At 41.1% G+C, this 27,690-nt stretch overlaps 1 protein-coding gene across 5 annotated transcripts in view; it reads right to left on the reverse strand.

The window, feature by feature from the left end:
* Nucleotides 1–3,825: 3,825 nt before the first annotated feature.
* The window catches only part of VPS41 (VPS41 subunit of HOPS complex), a 192,071-nt gene continuing 168,206 nt past the window's right edge, over nt 3,826–27,690 (reverse strand). For 2 of the 5 annotated variants that reach the window (XM_007187745.2, XM_057550220.1), the window contains exons 22-29: nt 27,339–27,476; nt 16,947–17,001; nt 16,111–16,251; nt 14,715–14,851; nt 7,902–8,001; nt 7,751–7,795; nt 6,202–6,281; nt 3,826–5,657 (exon numbers count right to left, since the gene is read on the reverse strand). In XM_007187745.2, the coding sequence (XP_007187807.2) occupies nt 5,574–5,657; nt 6,202–6,281; nt 7,751–7,795; nt 7,902–8,001; nt 14,715–14,851; nt 16,111–16,251; nt 16,947–17,001; nt 27,339–27,476 (780 nt within the window). In that variant the 3' untranslated portion in view covers nt 3,826–5,573. The remainder of the gene's footprint in view (nt 5,658–6,201; nt 6,282–7,750; nt 7,796–7,901; nt 8,002–14,714; nt 14,852–16,110; nt 16,252–16,946; nt 17,002–27,338; nt 27,477–27,690) is intronic. The other 3 variants (XR_009008869.1, XM_007187746.2, XM_057550221.1) reach the window with 3 other exon arrangements.

Raw genomic sequence — 27,690 nt, forward strand, 5'->3', positions numbered from 1 at the left:
GGGGTGTTAAACTCCCCCATTATTATTGTGTTACTATCAGCTTCACCTTTTATGGCTGTTAGTATTTGCATTATATATTGTGGTGCTCCTATCTTGAGTGCATATATATTTACAATTGTTATATCTTGTTCTTGGATTGATTCCTTGATCACTATGTAGTGTCCTTCTTTATCTCGTCATAGTCTTTACTTTAAAGTATTTTTTCTGATACGTGTATTGCTACTCCAGTTTTCTTTTTTTTTCAGATGAATGATTTTTTTAACATCTTTATTGGAGTATAATTGCTTTACAATGGTGTGTTAGTTTCTGCTTTATAACAAAGTGAATCAGCTATACATATACATATCCCCATATCTCTTCCCTCTTGCGTCTCCCTCCCTCCCACCCTCCCTATCCCACCCCTCTACATGGTCACAGAGCACTGAGCTGATCTCCCTGTGCTATGTGGCTGCTGCCCACTAGCTATCGGTTTTACAGTTGGTAGTGTATTTATGTCCATGCCACTCTCTCACTTTGTCCCAGCTTACCCTTCCCCCCTCCCCATGTCCTCGAGTCCATTCTCTAGTAGGTCTGCATCTTTATTCCTGTCCTGCCCCTAGGTTCTTCATGACCTTTTTTTTTTTTTTAGATTCCATATATATGTGTTAGCATACGGTATTTGTTTTTCTCTTTCTTACTTTACTCTGTATGACAGACTCTAGCTCCATCCACCTCACTACAAATAACTCCATTTCGTTTCTTTTTATGGCTGAGTAATATTCCATTGTATATATGTGCCACATCTTCTTTTTATCCATTCATCTGTTGATGGACACTTAGGTTGTTTCCATGTCCTGGCTATTGTAAATAGAGCTGCAATGAACATTGTGGTACATGCCTCTTTTTGAATTATGGTTTTCTCAGGGTATATGCCCAGTAGTGGGATTGCTGGGTCATATGGTAGTTCTATTTTTAGTGTTTTAAGGAACCTCCATACTGTTCTCCATAGTGGCTGTATCAATTTACATTCCCACCAACAGTGCAAGAGGGTTCCCTTATTCTCCACACCCTCTCCAGCATTTATTGTTTGTAGATTTTTTGATGATGGCCATTCTGACTGGTGTGAGATGATACCTCATTGTAGTTTAGATTTGCATTTCTCTAATGATTAATGATGTTGAGCATTCTTTCATGTGTTTGATTCCAGTTTTCTTTTGATTTCCATTTGCATGGAATACCTTTTTCCATCCCCACCTTTGGTCTGTATGTGTCCCTAGATCTGAAGTGGGTCTCTTGTAGACAGCATATATATGGGTCTTGTTTTTGTATCTATTCAGCCAGTCTGTGTCTTTTGATTGGAGCACTTAATCCATTTACATTTAAGGTAATTACCAATATGTATGTTCTTATTGCCATTTTGTTAATTGTTTTGGGATTGGTTTTGTAGGTGTTTTTTCTTCCCTTCCTCTTTTGTTTTCTTGTGGTTTGATGACTATCTTTAGTGTTATGTTTGGATTCCTGTGTGTTTGTGTGTATCTATTGTAGATTTTTGGTTTGCGGGTTACCATGAGGTTTTGATACAGCAGTTTCTATATATACAAGATTGTTTTAAGTTGCTGGTGTCTTAATTTCAAACGCATTTCCAATATCCTGCAAATGTACTCTCCTCATGATTGCTGGTTTCGATACCATATTTGTGTGTGGATGATTTCCTACCATTACTGTATGTTTGCCTTTACCAGTGAGCTTTCCCATTCATAATTTTCTTGTTTCTAGTTGGGGGCTTTTCTTTTCTGCCTAGAGAAGTTCCTTCAGCATTTGTTGTTAAGCTGGTTTGGTGTTGCTGAATTCTCTTAGCTTTTGCTTGTCTGTAAAGCTTTTGATTTCTCTACTGAATCTGAATGAGAACCTTGCTGGGTAGAGTATTCTTGGTTGTAGGTTTTTCCCTTGTATCACTTTAAATATGTCCTGCTACTCCCTTCTGGCCTGCACAGTTTCTGCTGAAAAATCAGCTGATAACTTTGTGGGGATTCACTTGTATGTTACTTGTTGCTTTTTCCTTTTTGCTTTTAATGCTTTCTCTTTGTCTTTAAATTTTGTTAGTCTTGGCATGTTCCTCCTTGGATTTATCCTGCCTGGGGCTCTCTGTGCTTCCTGGAATTGGGTGACTATTTTCTTTCCCATGTTCGGAAAGTTTTCAGCTATTACCTCTTCAAATAATTTCTCAGGCCCTTTCTCTCTCTGTTATCCTCTGGGACCCCTGTAATGTGAATGTTGGTGCATTTAATGTTGTTCCAGAGGTCTCTTAAACTGTCCTCATTTCTTTTCATTCTTTTTTCTTTATTCTGTTCCACAGCAGTCATTTCCACCACTCTGTCTTTCAGCTCACTTATCTGTTCTTCTGCCTCATTTATTCTACTATTTATTCCTTCTAGTTTATTTTTTGTTTCAATTGTATTGTTCAACTCTGTTTTTTAAATCTTCTAGCTCTTTGTTACACATTTCTTGTGTTTTCTTTCTTATGCCTCCATTCTTTTTCTGATATTTTGGATCATTTTTACTATCATTACTCTGAATTCTTTTTCAGGTAGATTGCTCATCTCCACTTCACTTAGTATTTCTTCTGGGTTTTTATCTTGTACCTTCTTCTGGAACATATTTCTCTGACATCTCATTTTGTCTAATTCTCTGTGTTTGTGGTCTCCTTTTTGCAGGCCACAGGACTGTAGTTCCTCTTGCTTCTGGTATTTCCCCCCCAGTGGATGAGTTTGGTCTAAGAGGCTTGTGCAGGCTTCCTGGTTGGAGGCACTGGTGCCTGTGCACTGGTGGGCAGAACTGTGTCTTGTCCCTCTGGTGGGCAGGGCCGTGTCAAGGGGTGTGTCTAGAGGTGGCTCTTGCCTCAGGTGGAGTTTATACAGCCCATCTGGTGATAGGTGGGCTGTGTTCCCACCCTGTTGGTTGTTTGGCCTGAGGCTCTGGGCTGTTGGGTGAGGCCAGGTCTTGGTGTCCAAATGGCAGCCTTTAGGATAGCTCATGCCAGTGAGTACCCAGTACCTCCGTCACCAGTGTCCTTCTCCCTGCAGTGAGCCACACACACCCCACCTCCCCAGGGGACCCTCCAAGACCAGTAGGTAGGTCTGGCCCAGGCTTCTATGAAGTCACTTTTTTTACCCCTGGGTCCCAATGCTCATGAGACCTTGTGTGTGCCCTCCAAGAGTGGCCTGTTTACCCCAGTCCTGTGGCATTCCTGTGATCAAGCCCCATTGGCCTTCAAAGCCATCTGGGAACTCCTACTCCCTATGCCAGACTGGGGAGCCTGATATGGGGCTCAGAGCTCTCACTCCTGTGGGAGAACTCCTGCAATATAATTATTTTCCAGTCTGTGGGTCACCCACCTGGTGGGTATGAGATTTGATTGTATTGTGAATGTGCCCCTCCTACAATCTTGTTGTGGCAGCTTCTTTGTCTTTAGAAGTAGAATATCTTTTTTGGTATGTTCCAGTCCTTTTTTGTTGATGGTTGTTCAGCAGTTAGTTGTGATTTTGGTGTTTTCGTGAGAGGAGGTGAGCTCAGGTCCTTTTACTCCACCAGCTTATGGAGATCTTGTGCCATGAGTTGCTCCTTGACTTTAGACAGACTGCTTAACTTTTAAGTAAAATGATGATGATGATAATAATGCCTATCTCATATTGTTATGATGATAATGCATGCAAAGTGCTTAGAACAGTGCCTGACACACAGTGATTGCTCAATAAATGTTCATTTTCATAATATTAAATATACATGGTTTAGCACTAGAACAGCCAAATGAATTAAATTTATTGAGAACATTTCAAATTCTCAAAGATGGACATACTTAAACAGTGTAAAATCCTTTAAAACTGTTTTCACAAAATAACTTTGAACTTGGCAGTTTCACACTCAGAGAATGGCTATTTTTAAGGAGAGGGTACAAAATATGAAGTCTGCAACTACGTTCCTCTTCTCCAATACAAGTGAAGTAGGTTTGCTTTTTAGCTGTGTTTCAAATTGGGCTCATTCGTAAGGTATTTTTGTGAAGGAAGAGTTTCTCTCGTTAAAACAAAGACAAAAACTAAAAACTAGCAGCGTAGCAGAAAGATCCCTAGTCTTGGAATACAAAAATTCTGAGAGGGCTGACAATAACAACAAAGACTTTCCGATTCTAAATATTTAAGAGTGACCGAAAAAGTCTGTTGTCTTCTACTCAATATTCTTTTTAACTCCAGTGCGAAGAGATGTACTGTGCATTTCCTGTGAACTTGGCCATGTGATTTCTTAGCACAGAGCCCTGTTCTAAAGTCAGGCAGTCACCTTGGAGACTGTGATAACTTCTCTGCATTTTGGTTGCTTTGTCAGTAAAACTGGGGATATAATGTCTTCTTCCCGGGGGTCCCGTGAGAATGAAATGAGATGCTCCTCACGGGAATGACAGCCAAGTTTAATGGTGTGCTTGGTAGCCATTTCGCATCCTTCCCTCTCCCCAAAAAGATAGATGCAGAAAGCTGCATTTATTCCCTTTTATGGGACAAAGAGAGCGGGGACAGCAAGTAGGTGCTTTTCACTGGTTAGAGGATGGCAGTGTATCCCAAGGAGATGAAACCGATAACTATGAGTCTTGGGCACAAGTTTGAGTTCTCTCCCTCTATTCCATGCTACGTTCTACGAGGGCAAAGGAGGCTCCAGAGAATGTTCCAGGAAACGTCGCTGTGTCCATCCTCTGGCATCACGCAGTCCCCTTTCCCCGAGCATCCCTCTCAGATTCTACAGTGTTACCCTTTTCCTCCCTGCTAGGAAAACCTACCCACACTCCCTCATGCTCTAGGTGCTGAAACTCTCTTGCATTCCTTAGAGGGTGCCAGAATGCTTGATTAAAGTTGTGCAACCCAGGAAAAGTGAGCCTTTCACAGTGGGAAGAGCTAATGTTTATTCAATCAACAAACACGGAATGCCTGCCAGGGCCAGACACTGCTGGTCATCGGGACAAAGAGAACGTGTCGTTAGTCAACATAAAACTGCGTAGCGTCACACTGCTCTTGTTATTCCCAGACATCACTGAGTGAGTCAGTGACAACAGGCACAACGTATCATTCAATGCCTATTAAGAAGATAACAGCTGATGACATATTTAAAAAAAAAAGCCGAACCCAGAATTTGAGAGTTGTTGCTGGCAGAGCATATGGAAACAAGGTCCGAAGAGCTGCTGGATGGCCACGGTGATGATGCACTCGGCCAGCTGGGGACAACTCTCAGGACAGTTTTTCTAGGACCTAAAAAGTCACTTCCAACTCCAGGTCTTAGGTTTCCATTCCTAAATAATGAGTCAAACAAATAAATGATGATATAGTGACTGTGAACCCCCATCCAGGCATGGACAGGGAAAAAACCCTAACTTTATCAACTGCAAAGAGAAACATCTAGTAAATGGGAGAAGGGGAAGAAGCTTTTCTTAAGCATGACATACACCTGTACAAGTCTCTTAACAGAACTGGGGTCAACAAAAGCTTCTGTTGCTGCAAAAATGGTCTTCAGAGAGCGGCGAGGAAGAGGCTGGCCAACAGAACTGGGCTATTTCTTCATGTCCAACATGGCACTTCCTGGTCCCCGGTGGTTAGCACTGCAGGTGTTACAGAACTGCACAGGAGAGTTCTGAAAATGCACTTAAAAAGGCAGGTTTTGAGAGATGATCCCTTTCTACTCTCATATTCAGAAATATTACGGGAGCACTCGTGGGGATCAGGCGATGGAACATTTGCTCCTGTTCCCGGAGGTTACTGCTGGTTCACACAGGGTCCTGTCTAGACCAGCTGCTATTCTTGGACTCAAAAGACAGCCCACAGCAAGACAAGTCTCACGTGACCCAAGGGGACCTGGGGGAACCGATTTGACACTACAAAAATAGCAGTGTCATGATACAGAAATCAGGGTGAGAAAGTTATAGAAAATGGTTCTCACTGTAGCTCATTTCTAAAGCTCAACTGTCATCGATTTTATCTCCACGAATTTACTTACGTGAATAGGCTGTTACAATGTTTAGTATCGTATACTGGGCATTCTGACATTTGAGAAGTAGGTACATTGCTTTTTCCGACGTGACATAAACTATATTACAGCTGAGACACGGACAGTGCTTATCATTTTAAGCACATCCCTCTGGCTGCACCAGTTTCTCTCGAGTTGCTGGTGGCCAAGCAGCCAACTTACCATGCTGGTCATAGGCAGGCACTCCTTGTGGAACATATGGCGGCAGTGGAAGACCACCGCGCTGAAGGGCTTAGCTGCGTCTGGGGGAGAGGGCAGGAAAGAGAGAAGAGCTCAGTGCAATCGTAGAAGTTTCACTTTCCAGCAACAAGCTGCCCTGGGGGGATGCTAATTGATGAACGCAGGGCAGGTATGACAGTCCTGTTGCTATGGGGGTCCCAGGTTACCTGCTTGGCCTCCAAGTCAGTTACTACAGCTACATACTGGGGACGATTTCAGGGCAAGGGAACAGCATTTGTTGTGAAAATCAGCATCAGTAATGTGTATGTGCAAAGCTCTCCCTCCTCCAGCCCCGTACACACAATCATGACACTACTAAAGTGGCTTCCGTGGCTTTGTAAGAATGCTTTCTGCTGGTTCACCTACTGCCTTTGCCAAGGCCATTCACTAACTTCAGGGCACAGCTGGGCTGACATCCTAGGCTGTGACCTTGCCCTGTGCTGTGCTTCTGCTGGGGCACCGCACCTCGTCCGCGCCTGCTCTGGGCGGCCAGCTTGGTTCCGCTAAGACTGAATCCTTAACAGATTAAATTAGGAGTTTAATCTAACTATACAGTGCAGCTGCATGTGTTCTCTTTCTGTTAAAACATTACCTAAAACCCAATGCAGTTTTTAACACAAGCACTTAAAATCCAAACCTCTAAAAAAGACCCTACGGGGAACTTCTTGTGCTCCTGCCCTGCTAAATAACCCCTTAAAGCTAAGTAAATGGTACACAAACTAGGTCTTTTAGTACTTCTCTATGCTGAATTTATACACAAGAAGCATTTCTTAGCATCTCAACAACTATGCTTTAACTTCTACTTTCAAATTATGGAAATTCCTCTTCTCATGTCCTATGATCCTTACGTAAAATTGCTTTAATTATATGAAGAGATACATAGCTACCAAGAACTATAAACAAATGTACGTGTTTTTTAAGGAGTCACAGTTCCCATTAGAAGGTATTTGTTTCCATTGAAATGTGAGATAACTTGGGTGCCTAGATCCATACAGCAGTGAAAAGCTTAAAAGAAAGGGAGAGCTACCTATAATTTTTTCCCAGGCGCACACACGGTTCTTCTAGCTAGGAATCTAACAAGTTGATGGTAAGTTTTCATTGCCTTTCCTTCTGTACTAGGGCAGTGGTTCTCAAAGACTGGCCCCTGAACCAGTCGCATCCACATCGCCTGGGAACTTGCTAGAAATGCAGATTCTCAGGTCCCACCCTGCACTACCGAATCAGCACCTCTGGGGATGGGACCAGCAGTCTGAGTTTTAACAAGCCTGCCGGCCGATGCCGACTCACTCGAGAGCTTGGGAGCCTCAGCTCCAAGGAACGGCAGCACCGGCGTGCAACCGAGTGGCCACACGGGCTGAAATTCTTCTCTAAACTGGATTATCCCAAAAGGTATACAATTTTATAAATTGCAATCAGCTAACTTCAAAATTTTAACTCCACTCATCATTAACACGTATTTGGGGATTTCCGCCCCCCCCCGCAACCATCTTACCTGATGGAAGAATAGGGGAAAGACAGGACTCACAGATGTTCTCCTCTGCAAGGAAACACATACACTTCGGATTATACAACGTTCCCCTTTGCTCTGTCCTTTCTGATAGCAAGGCAGGCAGTTCCAATAGGATTCTTTCAGTTTTACCCACCATCAACCAGAATGCCTTTCATTTGAGTTCGGTGCATCTTCTTTAGTAAGGACAAAGAGTCAGCTACGAGAATCTTCTTGCAGCCTTCGCGAAGCAGAATCTAATGCACACATTATAAAAGAAAAGCCATCTTAAAAAGACTCAAATATGGGGGAGAAGCCACTTACTGCTCCCAGGCAGGGCACAGCAGGGAGAGGTGACCCCTTTCCCTTTCAAACCAATTCCTCTGGCACTAATGTGAGCTTCCACCCTTTTCTGTTTTTTTTTTTTGGGGGGGGGGTATTTTATTGGAAGTTGTGAGGTGTGCTTAAGCCAGATGCCATTTGTCACCAGAACTTGTTGCTGCTTTTCAAAGAGGGAGATGCTCAAGGCCTGAAGGGCTGGGAGACTCTGGTGTAGTGCCCACATCTTCCTCTTCTGGCCCAATGGGTCTTAGTGCACGTGGTTCTGTACGGCTCCGTGGAAATGCCATGGAAATTCACACAATGAAGACATCGCCGCCTCCCTGCCACCCAGCTCTGGGTCACGGCAAAGGCAGAGCTGCATCCTGCCTTTCTTCACAGCAAAGTCACTCTCAACTCTAAAACCTACGTGGACGTTCTGCTTTCACATGGTTTCTGCTTTCAATTCATGCCACCAGGGAAGGGAACTGGAAGCGGTCAGCTGTGGTCCTCCATCCCCAATCAGCTATGATAACACGTCCTCCTCTCGAATCCTGAGGAGCCACCGGTATTGGGTGAATGCATGCAGAGGGCTTCTCGCCTAATTACGTGGAGGCAAAGAGCCAAGAAAACAGATGTCCAGAGTTCTAGACCCACCATTTCTACAGCTGATGAGCAGGAAATTACATGATTTTACTGTTTCTACATTAACTGAGACACAGCCTATTAAGTTTTATTCTTTAAAATGCTGCTAGAAATTGAAATTTTCAGATTCATTTAAAAAAGACATTAAAACTGTAACAGCCGTCACGAAAGCATACAGGAAGAAGAGAAAAATAACAAATGTTGGTAAACTTTAAGAAAATTTATAAGCAAACGTATCTAGCTGCCCAGCCTCTGATACTAAAATAAAAACTTAACAAAAAATAGTGTCACAATCACAGCCAAATGCTTCAAAAAGAGCTGGCTATGACCCTGAGTGGGTCTTTAAGGCCCATGGCATGAATGGTGGGCCTGGCAGTCTAGACAGAAACCACGGTGTCTGCAAACTTAAAAAAGAAAACAGGGAAGAAAAAACAACAACACAACTAAGAAGGAACCATTTCTTCACCAGGATTACATTTTTCTAAATCGGCACAATCTGTCCGCCCACAGAAAGTATTCTCTAGGAAAAACTTTAGTATTCAGAGGCACATAGCCAGAAGGGAAAATACACAAGTAGAGCTTTGGATGTTACTAACTTCTTCCTATATCCTTCTCAACCACTCTAGTTTCCTTAACATTACATTGTTTCCCTCCATAGTCCTCAGTTTTTCTAAATTCTATGTTTAATTAATATTACCTTTATCTTTCTTTTTCATCGTTTTCATGACAATCAGTTGTAGCTTCTGTAATTACAAGCATACCTTGTTCTATTATAAGATTAAATAAGAACGTATTTATAAGATAGCTGTTGAAAACTAACACAAGACTCTCCCTATTTTTCCTTACTTCTCTGCAGTTCGTCATCATTGATAATAATTCCAAGCAAAAGCAAAGCACCAGACTCACATTTTATAAAGCAATAAAAGGACTGTACATCAGCAAAGTTATTATGGTTCATTAAAAACAGCTGCCATGGGAAAAATGCCATACAAGACGGCCAAGTTTGTGAGATTTCTGTTTTAAAAGATTCTTTGAAATGCTGAACTTTTTGCTGACATTGCCTTATTCATACTGTAGTGCTTATCATTGGCATTGCACATGAGATAGTTACCTGGTTTTACAAGCCCCCAATAAGATACCAGAGCTAGACCTAAAAACCATTTTACCTAATTTCTGATGCATCATTTAGGCCACAGTGCAATGGGATTTAAATTCTACTTGAAAAAGCTTTGCTTTTTGTTGGGATTATTGTCAAAGGTGATGAATTGCAGAGAAATAAGAAGGAAAACACAGAAAGACTCTTAAGGCCTCATGCTGGAGTTCAGAAATAGAATTATAAATGCAATCACATTTAAATTTACAATAGCACAAAGTAGGCATGTACCGAATTGACTAAAGAAGCTATAGTTGGTTGTCATAGGCTACCTATGTCACCTGAAAGCTGTGATGAAGCCAAACTAATTTTAAAGGAAAAAAATAAATTTTATCTTAAAAGTTTATTTCAGGGATATATAAATTTAAAAACTCTTTCTTAGAAGAAATTAAGTGCTTATGCACTGGGGGTCAAAAAGAAACCCATGTGGGCCCCCCCAAAAAGAAGTTGCTATTTCCTCTTAATTCATTTGTCTCTGGATTTCAAAGTAGAGACCTATGGGGAAATGATAAAGGCACATGGAGTTTGTAGCAAATGTAAATATGGGAAAAGAATTTTGATTGATAGACGCAGAGATGTCTGGAGTCAGTTTACCTGTGTGTGTGTTCATGTACATGTGTGAAGTTTAACAAAACTAAGTGTTAAAGCTTTTTGCTTCTCCTAGAGATATTCAGATCATGAGCTGCTCGAGCTGCATTCTACTCATCTCCTGGTCCCTGAGACAATACATGGAAGCCCTGTAAGTACCTACCCAGCACAGGATCTAACAGAGTAGGCACGCAAATATTTAAATAAATGTGTTCATAAACGATCAAACATATAACTTAAAAAACTTATGCTGAAAAATCTAAGCTACTTTATTACAGATTCCAAAATAAGTATTACGGATGATTTCCATAGAAATATCGTTAAGACTATGCAGCTGCATTCGCTATATAAAGGCTTGCTTATGAAAGGACCATACTGAGAACTTGAGAGAGAGAAATACTTTAGAGACCATCTAATCTAGAAGCTCCTAAGTGTCAGTGCCAGGCTGAGGGTATAAGAAACACCAAGGTGTTCTAAGGACCTAGTCCCTAATCCTCTCCAGCAGATCTGGGGTGGTACCTGAAACTTAGTAATTTAAGAAAAGCATTCAGATAATTCTGGTGTGCAGCCAGGCTTAACAAATACTGATTTAATCTAATGGGAAAATGGACACCCAGAGAGCTTACGTGCCCTCCCAAAGGTCAACAGGCTTGTTAATGGCAAAGCCGGAACTAGAGTCCACATTTGCAAATACCATGTCCACGGCTCTTTAAAGACAACAGGTTGCCTGTTCATCTTCCAAGACAATCCTATATATTCCTGTGTTGTAACCTGCCAGTACAGTGAGTTCATCTCCAGAGACCAATGGGACAACTAGTGAGAAAAACACATTTAGTCAGAGTTCAAACCCAGTTCCTCACCTTCCCAGGCTGGCGAGTCAAAACTTTTTGAGACTCAGTCTTCTTACATGTAAAATGGAGGTGACAGTTCCTTAAGGACCATTACTGAAAATGACTATCAAATAAGACTGTCAAAAGGGAAATGTTTAAGAACAAAGATGCTGGAACTCTTAAGAGGAAAAAAAAAAAGCAATGGAAGTGGATATAAATGCTAAATAAATACAATAAATAAATGCTAAATTTATAAATCAAATGTCTTACAAATATGAAACAGCATAAAAATAATTTGGAAATTGTCCTTGAAATCAGACCTAGAAACATTTTAGGTTTATGAAGTATGATAAGGGGTACTTTTATCCTTCTTACTTCACTGAAGCTTTTAAATTTTGTTGAAGCATTGTACCAACAATGTAACAAGGTATAAAAATACGAAAATAAGTTAAACAGTTAAAACACTGATAATGTGGTTGGTTATTTCCTTAACTTTAATGATGTCATAGACATCTAACATGCCTCATGCTAAACTTCAACTGAGAAAAGTTGTTGCATTTTGGAAAACATGAAATTAGAACCAGAAGAAAATTTTTCCCCCAACTTTCTCTGTACCCCTCTCTTTCCAGTTAGCAATTCACTAAGGAGTCATCTCCCAAAGCATTTTCAGTGGCCAAATAAGTTTTAAAATGCTGTCTACTTGGTTGTAAATCTGACCCTTGGATCCCGAATGCAAATTAGCAAAAAAAAGGTGCTGAGAACCCTGTGATAAGCTTTCCCTAACATTTGACTATGGATTCCTTCGTTTACTGAATGGTTCTTGATGTCCCCCACGCTCATTCCCCCTCACTGCCCTGCCCTCATGCACAGCAGGGGCCAGATCCTTGCAAATTCATGGACCTGCAAAATCTTGGGAATTTTTTATCCCATTAAAACATGTGAAACTTGACTATAGTTTTATGAAACGAATGAAGACACTAGACAGAATTTAAAAAATGAATGTGAAACCTTTCTGGAAGCTTCAAAATGCTCTCTAAATAGATTTAAGTTATTTTTACAGTGATTTCTAGAGAAAGAAAATAAATTCCTATTAATAAAAAAGGCCACCTTTTTCATAGAAAATAATTTGAAATTCTTTCTTCATTAGGAAGTACCTCCTGGGATTCTTTGAACAACCTGCCCCAGTTGAGCATTTTCTCTCTGCATCCTCCAGCAAGATGTCTGAGGGCCAGAGGAGACTCCCCACCCCTCCCCTGTCGGGGATTTACAGGCTGCCACCACTCCTCGGACTCACTGGCAAAGTAACTCCCAGCCTCCTTAACACACCACTAACTGCACACTTACACAGCTTAAGGAAAAGCTCTCATTACATTTAAAAGTTAAGAGGATAAAATATTGATTTAGCAGCTGTTTAGTGGCTAATTTTTTATGCAGAATTCACTTTGCACCTAATAATAATTTTATTTTTATTCCCGGCTGACTGAGAACTATGCAAATACATTGATAAAACATTTATGAGCAGTGAGACCCAGTGGTGCCCCTGAGCTTAGTTCTCCAGAAAGAACCTAGGAAGAAGGATCTATTAGGTGTTTTTGTAGGCACGTTTTTCAACCTAGAGGCTAGGCTTCACACAGTAGCAGGACAGGAGGGGGAATTATGTTGTCACCTTCCTTGGGGTAGACTTGTTCAGAGACACTTAAATGACTTCCCAACAAAGTGGAATTTGCAACTTGGAGCATATCCAGGCAGACCCAGGGGTGGCAAGTACTGAGGATACACATCATTATCAAGCTCACTCATGCCCCAAGCTTTACGAGGTCTGACACTGGAACTGCTTTCCCCAAAGCCAGTGCACCCTTCAGAATGAAGTGAATCATTTCCTGCCTGGATGGCTCTTGTGTATCCCTCGGGTGCTGCCCAAAGCACAAGCCCTTCATGTCACCTCTCCTATCTATTAACCCATTCCTACATTTCTCCTTCCTTCCTGGCCTTTCTCATCCTTCCTGCAATAACCTTTCCCTGGCTCACCTCACCTGCAAGCCTCCGAATTCCACCATAAATAAATACCTGTTCATCTGGAAGGTTTTTGTAGAACAGATCGTCAACCTACTTGCCAAAACCAAATACCCATTTCTTTCCCACGACCCCCGATTTCCCAAAAGCTTCCTAAGCCAAGGCTCCTTGTTTTGTCACTTTCCGCCCTCGGGTAGACCTCTTCTTTAAAGCCGTGTTACCCAGTAAGACCACAGTCACCTGTGGGCTGCTGGGTTAACCTCCCAGTTCAAGGAGGAAGCTGGACCCTGGACGACGCCTGCCCTCATGGTTTCTTGACTAATTCCCCTGGCCCTCTCCCTTCATCGCACTTTTGGAACATCGTCACAACGACTCCTTTGGAGATTTTCACGTAACTGTATCCTCCTCCCTGGCCACAAGATCCTGGCCCTCCAGCTCTGTCATTCCTGTACAGCTCTGACTTTTCTTTTTGATGCCATTGATCTTCCTCCTTTTCACCCAAGTCTCCTCCTTGAGGCCACCACCCCGAGTTCAGCAGGCGGCCCCCCGGCTCTGTACCCTTCACAGTGATGACAAGCCCGCAAATCATCATCATATGCTCCTCCTTCCCTACCCTGGAGACCACTTCTCTCCCCACAACCTTGTCTTTCGGCTCTACCTGCAAAATCTCAATGTTTCCAGGAAAGCCATTTCATCCACATTCTACCAAAAACTCATTTCCAAACGAGCTAGAGAAAGAACAGTCTGAATTTTTCAAGAAATGGGCTTTAAATAGTTTCAGGTTCTCTGGAAGCTACCAGCATTCCGAAATACAGTCACTGTTAGTGGCTTTTTAAGGAAGATTGGGATGCTTTGTGATTAGCATATTAATTATTTATAGGAAGATAATGAGTTCCATGGCTCTGATCACAAATCCTGAATTACTGCAGATAATAAGCTTGTAATACTCTTGAAAACAGACAAAAGGTAAAATAAAATTCTGTCATTTTAACATCTTTCAGGCAACAGGTTACTGAGTGGCTTCAAGGAAATGATCAAACTATTTGAAAAAAAAAATTTTTTTTTTCATTTCTCCAAATGGACACAATGCTCATTCTACTTAAAAGTGGTTTGGGTGGTCTGACCTAATAGCCACTGTAACTACTGCTGCACCTTCCCCAAGGCCATGCTATATTTATCCCATAAATGTAAGAATGCCTGCTCATCAAGAAGAGTAAATCTGGGGAGAGTTAAGAAATACCAATGGCTTCCTCCAAGGGCGGTATTTCTAATTTCTCTGTTTGAATGGTATTCCAAATATCTGGGCCTAAGTAAAATGTGACTATCAAATTGAATTGATGTCCAAAATAAACCCTAGAAATGTTTATCCAGTAGTCAGTCAACTCACTCAGCATGCTCATTAGTCCAAGAAAAGATAACTTACTTGCAGATTGTAGTCTTGCAGAATTTTAACCAAGGAGTCTCTCAAATTAGGAATCTCCATTCCTTCCTTAATACGGTGAATCAGTAGAATTGGGTCAACATGCGTGCCGATATTGTTTAACAAGCCGGTGATAAAGGCTACAAGACACCGCGGAAAACAACATGTAAGCAGTGTAGCTAATGCAATTTTAGGTCAAAAGTAACTCAAAGAAAAAGTTATTTCCTTTAAGTAAGTGTTAAAAAGCATTTGAATTGTTAAATCCTCCCAAGAACTAATCTTCCTTTACTTTCCTCAAAGGAGATGCTAAATGAGAAGGGATTAAAAAAAAAAAAATGAGATGGAGAACAAATGATTACTTCAGAACACAGTTTGTAATGTCAAAGGGGGGCAACTAGTATTTGAGAATTTACTAAGGCTCAGCTATCATATACTTTCCTCCTATTCTGCCAAGGTAGGAATGCTATTTGTTCCTATTTTCCAGAAAAGGAAAATGGGGTGATTAATGAATTCATCCAGGGTCACACAGCTAGCGATTTTTGAACCCAAATTCAAACCCAGGGCAGGCCCAGGTTCACAGTGTGCTTCATTACCCCCACTTTGCCTCCTTTAAGATCCTTAGACCACCACTCTGTCATGCTAAACTAGATTATGCAAGCGATATGTGCATGTGACTACCTGAATCTGAAATAGACTTGAATAACACCTCCTCTTGAATCTCTTATTAAAAAACAATCATAACAGCGGTTTCTAGAACTTGAAAATCTTGAAACAGGTAAGCCTTCCGACCAAAAAATAAAAAAGGGAAGGGGAAAGATTTTAAACCACGACTGCTAGTTTCTGAATCATATCTATATCTTTAAAAGAGGACTTGCGTTACTATTAGGTGACTGCTTTTGTTTCCTTCCAAAATGGGAGGCCCAAGGCAGATGGTCAAGGAGAGGCAGCAGATATACACGCCTGGAGCTACACTGATAGGGCAGGAAAGAGGCTCAGCACTACAGTAGCAGACCTCCATCTATGGTCCATGTCCAGTAACGGTTATGGGTTTCCAGAAGGAGAGTCGATAAGGGCTAGACTACACACTTTCAAAATAAATGCCCCCCTGTGTACAAACAAAACCAAAATCTTTTATTCCATTTGGGTGCAGTAGGTAGAAATATGCTTCAACCAAGTGTTCTTTATCAAGTTCAGCTACTACGAAGTGATGAGGCTTCAGGCTTCCCTGAACAGGAAGAGTACTGGAAATCATTACTATGTACCTGGCCTGTTTTTACTATAGATACTTCTATACTACAGATATTTTTAACTCAGTGCATCTTGAGATGATTCCTACTCTAGGCACAACTGGCTAAACGGAGAGAAAGAGGTTATGACTGCAGATGGCTTTTCTGCTTACGTGGTTTGTCGATGGAATATAAAATCAGATCTTCCCAGAGTTCACCGTCATCCTGCTCCTTGGCAAATTCAATTGCTTTATCAACGTCATGTAATTCCTCCATGATCATCTTCAGGGCACTTCGGCTATTACCCATTCGGCCTTGCAAAATGTGAGAAATACATTTAGGATAATTTAATAAAACATTTTAAGAGAAACCACATATCTCTTAATTTGTTTACATAGTTTGGTGGCTATGACAAAAACATATTTCCTTATATGACATCTGTAACTCAGTAAAATCAGTATTTCCTACGCACTGGGTGTTTACTTTGTCCTGAGTACTCATTTAAGCACTTCACATGAATTATTTCATGTAATCATCACTATAATCCTATGAGGTATGTTCTACTAATATTTCTGTTTTATAAAAGAGGACATAGAAATGTTAGTGCCTTGCTAAGGTCAGACAGCTACTAAATGGCAGATCTGGAATCTGAATCAAGGTCTGTCAGATTCTGACTTCCTTCTTATTGGAGAAAAAAAAAAAAAAAGAACGAACTTCTCAACCCATCTACAGTTTATTTTGATTTATACTGTAAGGTGTGGACTGATACAGTTTTGGTAATTTATTACACAATTCCAGTTGTTATCTCAGTAGCATTTATTAAACGATGCTACCTTCTCTATTGAACTGTGAAGTCTCCTTTACTAAATATTCAATTTCTTACACAAATCAGGCTCTAACCTCTGTGTTACTTTGGTCTAAAACCTATGTCCATTCTTACACACTTCACATCACGTTGTCAACCCCATTCCTTAGTTTATGGGGACCAAAATGAATAAAAGCTACTTACTCAGAAGATAAACGGTCTCTGCTACAAAGTTTCTCTGTTGACAGATCTCAAGAGCCTTCAAATAAAGCAGGGTGTAAAAAAGTTATTATGGGTTACCAGCCAAGAACAAATATCTATAGAGTCGCTTAAACATACAAGTTTGAAAGAATTTTTTTCATTGCCTCCCTTTAAAAACAAAACAAAGCAGAAACAAAACACAAACCTCCTAAGTTTTGCTTGTGGCTGTCCTGATTTACCTCTCAGAGAGGCGCTGGACCCTACACAATTTAACTGATAACATGTTTGAGGCAGAACATTCCAGAGCAAAGGCAGAAAGCAAGATGCTAAAAGAAAGGCTCTTTCCCACCAAGCCTTCTCTCTTTACGCTGCTTGAGGTTTCTTCACGGCACTGCCCCCCACCTAGTTCACAGGCATTGGTTTAAGCCCTGTTTCCCTCCACTGAATTGTGCCCTCCAGGAAGGCACTACTGTTCACAGCTGCAAGTTCCCAGTGTGGAGCACACCATAGCTCAGCACACATCTGCTGCGTAAAGAATTAAACACTGGGGATATTTCTATTGCCGGCTCACAACATCTAAAAGAGAACTCTGCTCAAGGATCTGTCAAAAGTGAGAGGAAAACTGGAAAGATACGTGCACCCCAATGTTCACAGCAGCACTACTTACAATAGCCAAGGCATGAAAGCAACCTAAATGTCCACTGACAGATGAAATGGATAAAGAAGATGTGGTACATATATACAATGGAGTATTAGCCATAAAAGAATGAAATAATGCCATTTGCAGAAACAAGGATGAACCGAGAGGGGGAGGGATATTTAGGGAGTTTGGGATTGACATGTACACACTCCTATATTTAAAATGGATAACCAACAAGGGTATACTGTATAGCACAGGGAACTCTCTTCAGTATTCTGTAACAACCTAATTGGCAAAAGAATTTGAAAAAGAATAGATACATGTTTAACTGAATCCCTTTGCTGTACACCTGAAACTAACAACATAACACTGTTAATCAGGTGTACTCCAATATAAAAGTTAAAAAAAGAAAAAAACACATCTGACAATCAAGTGTCAAAAAGGAGATCAAGAAATGAGGGATGGGAATTCCCTGGTGGCGCAGTGGTTAAGAATCCGCCTGCCAATGCAGGGGACACGGGTTCAAGCCCTGGTCCAGCAAGATCCCACATGCCACGGAGCAACTAAGCCCGTGCGCGACAACTACTGAGCCCATGAGCCACAACTACTGAGGCCTGTGCGCCTAGAGCCTGTGCTCTGCAATGAGAAGCCCACACGCCGCAACTAGAGCAAGCCCACACGCAGCCACGAAGACCCAACGCGGCCATAATTAAATTTAAAAAATATTTTTAAAAATTAAAAGGGATTACACACATGACAGCATCTCCTTGAGTGTAAGAAAGAAGACACGCTGGGCATTTATAAAGAATTCAATCCTGAATGAACTGGCACACGTTCACCCTGCACTCTGTGTTGGGTACTAGGGGGCCAGGAGGGACGCAGAGGCACAGACGACAGTAATAAAAACCCTGCTGCTGCTGCCATGTCAGAGGAGACGGAGCAGCATGAGTCCACCCACGGGAGCGCACGTCCAGGGAGGGTCACACCTACGTAGCCCAGAATCCCACGGCCGGGGGGACGTGACTAGAGGGCCACGTGCACAGATACGGGACGTGGGCTCTGGTTGTGGCCTCTTGTGAAAAGCTTCCCAGAAGGGGGGCCACCTGAACTGGGTGCAGCGTGATGAGAGGGTCCAGCAGGACACGGCAGCTCACACGCCTCCCATGTAACCTGCGTACTGCGTTGCTCTGCTCCAGCTGGAAGCCAAGATTGTTTCTGGGGGCTTATGAGGCATCTGCCATCTGGCCCTGCCTTTCCCAGCAGCTCCATCACAGACCCTGCTCATCTGCCTGCTGCGGTTTCCCGGCCTGGAACACCACCTCCCACACCCACCCCTCCACCCCCGGCAGGTCCTTCAGCACATACTCGCTGGACCCCACACGGGGCCAGATCCCAGGTACTCACTCTCCTTGCATCCTGCACGCTTCACCACACTCAATCACAGGTGCGATGAACTGCTCCCCCAGTTGTTGATCTGACTTCCGTCAGCTAGAACCATGTGCATTCTAGACCCTGTGCTTTGCACACCGCCTGGCTCACAGTAAGTGGGCAAGAAATATGTTTTAAATAGGTGAGCAGGCAGAAAAGGTTTCAGAGGAAGATTACTGGGTTGCATAGAGTCATTTAAAAACAACCAACTAAGGATGTTCTTGGAAAATAACAGCAGGAGCTAGATTTGACATTTTGATTTTTGATTTAAAAGATTTATGCAGAATATATCTTTAAATCTGTGTCTCTGGTTGGAGATTAACAACTAAAAGGGAGGGGAAAGAAAAGCAGATCATAGAGATCAATGGAGGGGGAAAAACCCAAACTAAGCATAAAAAATTTTTTTTAAATAACACCTTACTTTAGAATTGGAATGAAACTAAGATAATGTCTTAAAGTACACAGTCATTTAAATGAGCAGACCTGAAGGTCACAATGAGGAGGAGACACCACTAATTTGATTACTCGCACGATTCCTTTAAAAATTACGTGGCAGACAAAAAAGAAATATAGGTCAATGGAACCGGGTAGAAAGTACAGAGATAAACCCATGCACCTATGGTCACCTAATCTATGACAAAGGAGGCAAGACTATACGATGGAGAAAAGATAGTCTCTTCAATAAGTGGTGCTGGGAAAACTGGACAGCTACATGTAAAAGAATGAAATTAGAACACTCCCTAACACCATTCCCAAAAACTCAAAATGGATTAAAGACCTAAATGTAAGGCCAGACACTATAAAACTCTTAGAGGAAAACAGGCAGAACACTCTATGACATAAATCACAGCAAGATCTTTTTTTGATCCACCTCCTAGAGTAATGAAAATTAAAAATAAACAAATGTGACCTAATGAAACTTAAAAGCTTTTGCACAGCAAAGGACACCATAAACAATGGAAAGACAACCCTTAGAATGGGAGAAAATATTTTCAAACGAAGCAACTGACAAGGGATTAATCTCCAAAATATATAAACAGCTCATGCAGCTCAATATCAAAAAAACAAATAACCCAATCAAAAAATGGGAAAATCTAAATAGACATTTCTCCAAAGAAGACATACAAATGGCCAAAATGCACAAGAAAAGATGCTCAACATCACTAATTATTAGAGAAATGCAAATCAAAACTACAATGAGGTATCACCTCACACCAGTCTTCAGAATAGCCATCACCGAAAAGTCTAGAAACAAATGCTGGAGAGGGTGTGGAGAAAAGGGAAACCTCCTATGCTGTTGGTGGGAATGTAAATTGATACAGCCACTATGGAGAACAGTATGGAGGGTCCTCAAAAAACTAAAAACAGAGCTACCATATGATCCAGCAATCCCACTTCTGGGCATATACCTGGAGAAAACCATAATTCAAAAAAGATACATGCACCCCCAATGTTCATTGCAGCACTATTTACAATAGCCAGGTCATGGAAGCAGCCTAAATGTCCATCAACAGGGAAATGGATAAAGAAGATGTGGTACATAAATACAATGGAATATTACTCTGCCACAAAAAGGAACAAAACAGTGCCATTTGCAAAGACTTGGATAGACCTAGAGACTGTCATACAGAGTGAAGTCAGAAAGAGAAAAACAAATGTATAATATAACTTATCTGTGGAATCTAGAAAAATGGTACAGATGAACTTGCTTGCAAAGCAGAAATAGAGACACAGATGTAGAGAACAAACTTAAGGATACCAAGGGGAGAAGGGTGGGGTGGGGTGAATTGGGAGATTGGGATTGACATATACACACTACTATGTATAAAATAGGTAACTAATGAGAACCTACTGTATAGCACAGGGAAACTGTACTCAGTACTCTGTGGTGACCTAAATGGGAAGGAAATCTAAAAGGGATATATGTATACGTATAACTGATTCACTTTGCTGTATAGCAGAAACTAACACAACATTGTAAAGCAATAAAAATTAATTTTAAAAAATTACATGGTAGAGATGGCTAGATGTTCCCCCAATATCCTTTACCCATTTCTTCTATAGTAATAAGATTTTAGGTGGGTGTGTGACTGCCCAGAATTAAAACAAAACCTCCAGGCGTCCCCAGTGGTAGGAGAGCTATGTGGTAGGTTCACCATGGAGGTGAACCAGAAACGTGGGACGGCGGCTTCTGGGAATGTGAACCCCTGCTGTCATTTTTAATCCTTTTATCCAAACTGCTGCTGGAAACATGGATGATACTATCTTACATCGTGAGGTCAAGGTCATACAAGGTGGGGGAAACAAGAAAAGAGCCCGGGTCTCTGACCCCTGGCTGCTACCACCACCAGGGTCACTCCAGTAAGACTTCCATGTGATAGAGAACTAAACTGCTTCTCTGTTTAAACCATTATTATTTTGGTATTTTTATCACTTCGTAGATGAAGCAAATCCTAACTCACAATTAGAAAATCCTTACTCGTTTAGGTTTAAAACACGGTTTACGAATCTCTATATGGTCATACCCATAAGTCATCATCATAAAGAATTCTTACCAATTCTTAACTCTTCTGGAATCATACTAGAGCAAAGACAGGATACACATGTGAGAAGTTAAATAGTAATGGGAAAAGCAAAACTGTAAGTCAGAGGGTCTGGGACTATTCCAAGAAAAAACTATTGAGAAACCAACTGATTTGTGCTAGCTGCTGAAGATACAGATGGACGAACAGTGTATGGCCTGGTGAGACTGTGTCATTTACAGAGATGTGGCAAATGGTAGCGTAACAGGGAAGAACAAATCTGACTCCATATTGGATCTGTTTCTTATATTTTAACCGTTGTATTCCATTGCTTTTGCTACCAGTTAAGAATGTTGCCTAGAGCCTAAAATATACAGGATAGCCCATTTTCAAGACTCTGACCTTTGAGGGTATAACACTTTTCCATTCATATAGAGAGAAAAAGTTGCAGAACACAGGGTAACATCTGTCTTGCTGAAGGTTTACAGGAACATCGTGACCTGACCTACGTGGACAGCTGCAATAACAAAGGATTCCTACACCAAGAAGTCTGCAGCAACCAACCACGCCTCTCCCTCACCTGGCCTTTAAAGATGCTTTGCAGAAACCCTTCGGGGAGTTCGGGTTTTTTGGGGGCACAAACCACCCGTCTCTTTGCATGGCCCTGCAATAAAACTTTCTCTGCTCCAAACTCCGATGTTTTGGTTTGGCCTCACTGTGTGTCGGGCACACAAACTCGTGTTCGGTAACAGTAATACGATTGGATAGGTATTATAGAATGTTTCGAGAAAGATGATGTGAATAAAGATGAGTATGATGCTTAAAGTGGTGTATTACTAAAAGGTATCCATAAATCAATTCTGTACCTGGAAATGCACTGACACTTTAAGGTACCACTCAGGAGCTGCAAACAGAGCCACCCTCCTATTCTTGAACACATGAGGATGCATGAAAACATGAGTGTCTCAAACCACAAAGAGAGTTTGTGGCCTGAAGGCTCACCTGAGCTGTCCAAGAGAGTAGCCACTTGCTATAGGTGGCTCTTTAAATTTAAATTAAAACTTCAATTCCTCGCTATCCATATTTCAATTACTCACAGTTGCTACATGTGGCTAGTGGCTACCTTGTGAGAGTAGACTGTAGCCCATTTTCATCACTGCTGGAAGCTGTTTTAGGATACTGTCAAAAATGACCATTCATGTGGAAGAAATGTCTGAAGGCTGATCTGGAGTCAGGAGTGGTCTGGAAGGCAGGCAGATGTGTAACACCAAGCGCAGAGGTAATCTGGGTCTCTGCAATTTGAACTTCACAGATTTATAAAAGTTTTATGACGAGTTCCTAACAGTATTTTGAATAACCCTTTTCTCATATATGAGAAAGTAGAGACTCTAGAAATCTCTGGACTTCCTGAGTAAAGTGTAGAAAAAAATTTCTGGCACACAGAATTCTTCTATTACTGACACAAGTAAAGCATAAAAGCATGTTTTCTTATTTTAGATTCTTGAATGTTCCTGAGCCATAGAGCTCCCTCTAGAGGAAAAGAGTAGGGAAACAAAGATTTTTAAAGCCAACAGGAGACACACACACACACACACACACACAAGCTCAGAAAAGGAGAATAATAGAAAACAAAAAAGTGACAAGACAATAATAACAGAAATTGAGTAAAACATGCAAAAATAATATTTTAATTTTCCTTCTCCTGATTTAATGTAAAGGTAGATAACAGAGTTAGAAATTTGGGGTTAACTAACAAAAACCTTATCAACTATATAGACTATATAATGATTTCTACCTAGCCTTGACCCTGTCATCTTTTATCCAGTCTTATTTTTAAATTTCTTTAAGGAAAATTTATAAACTGTGCATCTCCCACTTTATGCCTCCAAATTCATAAATACTGCCACCTTGTGAATGCCATTAGATAGGAGAGCGACCATAGATTCAGGTATTAATAATAAAGCTGATACTCTGATTTTAACTATTCTAGGCATAAGCAAATCAGGTTTGCAAATGAAAACTAGTGCCTGATGACCATACCTGGAAATTACAGAAGAAAGAGCAGTTTAAAAACTGATGTCTTGGGCTTCCCTGGTGGCGCAGTGGTTGAGAATCTGCCTGCCAATGCAGGGGACATGGGTTCGAGCCCTGGTCTGGGAAGATCCCACATGCCGCGGAGCAACTAGGCCCGTGAGCCACAACTACTGAGCCTGCGCGTCTGGAGCCTGTGCTCCGCAACAAGAGAGGCCGCGACAGTGAAAGGCCCGCGCACTGCGATGAAGAGTGGCCCCCACTCGCCACAACTAGAGAAAGCCCTAGCACAGAAACGAAGACCCAACACAGCCATAAATAAGTAAATAAATAAATTAAAAAAAAAAAAAGTTTAAAAAAAAAAAAAAACTGATGTCTTTCATGATTATTGCAGTACTAAGGAATATCTTTATTACTGTTGTAATTTTAATTAACTGTTTAAACCTGAAAAATGTTTTCTCATCATAGAGGAAAGAATATGGGACCTGAAGTTGAGACCCAGGTTCCAAGTCTTGGCCCTTTGACTTAGTAGCTCTAGACTTTGGGTTGTTTCTTTCAACTCCTGAAGACTCAGCTTGTCATGTATAAAATGACTTTATCAACCGACCTGCACTTTTGTAGAGATTAAATAAAAACAAGGAACATGAAAGCACAGCACACATGATAAAGTACAACAAAAACTGTTTCGGGATACTATTTTTTTAAAAAGCCTATGTTTATTGCCTTTTCAAATTGCTGTAGATGTTATAAATTCCTACCCACCCTGTATCTCCTTTAGAATGAACAGTTTCATAAAAACTTATGATTCATTTTGGAATGTAAGAGTTGTGGTGATTTTAAATCCTGAGCTCTGGTCTTTGGTAACTACATTCCTAAAGGGCTTCTAATGGGATGCAAAGTCTCTACAAACTTTCTGGCCAAATGCTATTGACTGAGGCATTTCAATCAAGTCAAAATAAGTTTGACCTGGATTCTTGAAGATTTCACCCCTTCGCTCAGCGATTACCCAATCCCAGCAAAGGCAGACAACCAGAAATGAGGAAGACAGAGCTGTATTCTGTTGGAAGTGAATTATCTACAGTAGTGGGTCCACATGCTCTGAATGCCATGAAACCTTAAACACTTCCCATTTAAAATAAAAACAAACACCAAAATACAACCTCAATGTCTTTTGGACTAAACAATCTATAAACTCTTCTGAAGTAGAGATGTCTTGGGGGTGGGTGGGAGGGAGGATTAAATTTTTTAAGTTCTTAACTTTATATTCAGTAGAAACGGAGACCAAGTTTTCTGAGTGTCTCTTTAGACAAAACAGGTGAATCTGTACCCCATGACCTTCATTTTACCGTCAACATGTTTAGGATGCTTTTTTTTTTTTTTAAAGTATTTTAATGAAGTATAGTTGATTTACAATGTTGTGTTAATTTCTGGTGTACAGCAAAGTCAGTCAGTTATACATATATACACATTCCTTTTCATATTCTTTTCCATTATGGTTTATCACAGGATACTGAACATAGTTCCCTGTTGCTATACAGTAGGACCTTGTTGTTTATCCGTTCTATATATAATAGTTTGCATCTGCTAATCCCAAACTCCCAATTCATCCCTCACTCACCCACCCCCTTGGCAACTACAAGACTGTTTTCTTTGTCTTTGAGTCTGTTTCGTAGATAAATTCATTTGTGTCATATTTTAGTCAGATGCTTTTAATAGAGGGAAAATCTACTTTGCTTTTTATGAATTGATAGTTTTCATGTTACAAGTAAACATAAAAGGAATTTGTTTCTAAGATGATTAAGTGTGCACAGAGTTCTTGTCTCTAGAAAAAAAAAGGAATGAGATCCTTAATGAGTTAAAGTCGAGAAAATCTGCTTTAAGATGGCTTGGGGTACCTGAGCAAGGATAGTGGTATTTTTTTGCAAATATACAGATTTTCCACAATGGAGTCTGGTGCAAAGATAATCTCTTATAAAGATGTCTCAATGACCTTTAACATGAAAGCTAAAAATGTGGATTATTGACTTGATTATAATGACATGTTTCCACCACTACCATCTCGAATCCATTTTGTTCAAAATTCTCTTTCAGTGGAAAACATGAGATAACTTTAAAAAAACTATTTAAAACATACTTGTTTTCAGATGCTTGTGCTGAGTTCTCTTACATGCAACTGGTTCTTCTCAGCAGATCAGAGAGAAAAATTCAAAAAGGTCTACACAGTGCTCCAAGTGAGTTCTCTGTATTAGAAGTACCGTGTGTGGGGTGGAGATTTTCTGATGCTCCCTTTGCAGGCAGAGCAGTGTGACTTCTGTTGAACACTACCGGACTGGAAAACTGTAAACCAGATGGGTTAAAAGTGTGTTCTAGACACGAACGTTATGGAATCTCTGGGGCCCTCTGCACCTGTGTTCAGTGAGTGGGGAGAAGGAAGCCTGGGTGGGTGCTGATCACCCTGGCGTGTGGGGCTCTGGCTGAGGAGTCTGCGGGATACAGACACGTCCTCCTGGAAACAGACGATGTTTCCTCCAAAAGTGAGACAAAAACAAACGGGCACTCAAAGAGTAAGATTCTCCCTCATTTTCTAGATGATAGATTCTAAAGTGAGAAAAGAGAGGAACGTTTGCTTTTCTTTTTTAAGATGATGTGTTTCCACATTTATTCTTGAGAAAAAGCCTTAGGGCCCGAACATAAAATATTAATGTCTTTCATAAACTAATATGCAGGGAAGATTTTTTTTTTTAATTAACTGCGGATTTTGAAAATGCATTGAGCTGAAACTGGCTCATAGTAAATTCAGTACATTTGAAGTTAATCATCATGGGCTGAGGAAGCAACTAGAAAAGTTGCTTTATCAGTCAACTTCTTAGTACGTATCTCTTATGGGTCAACTAAGTATGTTCTTTTGATACACACGGGTGACTATGAAAAGTACTTGCTCTCTGGCCATCTGAATTTAGTAAGACACTTGTAGGTGGTAGCGAGTATTCCAGATGGTCTGAAGAACCATGGGAAACAAAACTGATGGTCTTCTATCGGCCAGTTTCTAGTACACACATAGTAAGTATTACAGTTTATTTTGAAACAGCAGGCTCATAACACCTACTAGTTCATATTCAGCCCTAACTAGAACCTCGTATGTGTCAATTTATCCATTCACTAACTCAGTCAGGATGCAAAAAACATTTAGTGTCTAATGTGTGCTGGCTACTGAGTTTATCAAAATGAGTGAGACAAACTCCTTGTCCTTGAAGAATTTATAGGATGGTGGGAGAGACTAGTAATTATATCTATTAAAACTATAATGGAATGTAGTGGGAGAGAGAAATACAAAAATATATAAGGTGGGTATTTAAAGCAGAGGGGGTGTAGGACTGACTTTATTGACTTTGAGTCCCAACTGGGGCAGTTGCCTCCGGCTTGGGGCGGTCCACGTCCCTGTCCCAGGCTGACTCTGAGGTCCCACCCTGATGCTGGTAAACTGCCTCAGACTTCTGACAGTGTTTTACGGTTGACTGAGTCCTAGACCCTGGATTAAACCTTTCTTCCAATTAAACCTGGCACAGAAATACTTGAGCTCCTCACCAAAATCTAATCCAACAGGACCTCCTGTTCTCATCAGAATACCCAGCAAAACCTACTGCTTTGAGAGCAAGGTTTCCCCTTGAACAGGGATGGTTAAGCAGAGACAGGAAGACTAAGATAACCCAGAGCTTACCAACAGTGACGACTCTGTCCCCTCGCAGTGTTTGAGCAGGGGCGTCTGTGACTCACCTTTTCAAGGGGGCAGTGGATACTGTCTCGGAGAAATGGAAGCAAGTTGGGTCGGTCGAATTCAGCATAAAGGCTGATCTGCTTCTCGTGGTAGCGCTGCCCCTTATGATGGTCTCTTTTGAAAAGCTTATGCAGATACTAAAAAGAACAAAGGAATAAACCAGGAATATTAAAATAAGAAAAGCAATACTTGTTTAACACTGCTATTTTCAGTTGCAAACAGCTTCCACGGAGAGGCTGGCAGAAAAGCAGTTTTCAGGGAAAATCTCTAGGTGAAGGGAAAGTGGAAAGGAGAACACCTGGGGAGAGCAAGGATACGCTGATATTCTCTCTAGAATGGCCCCGAGTGACC

Source organism: Balaenoptera acutorostrata, chromosome 7 (assembly GCF_949987535.1).
Source record: "Balaenoptera acutorostrata chromosome 7, mBalAcu1.1, whole genome shotgun sequence".
Taxonomy (NCBI): domain Eukaryota; kingdom Metazoa; phylum Chordata; class Mammalia; order Artiodactyla; family Balaenopteridae; genus Balaenoptera; species Balaenoptera acutorostrata.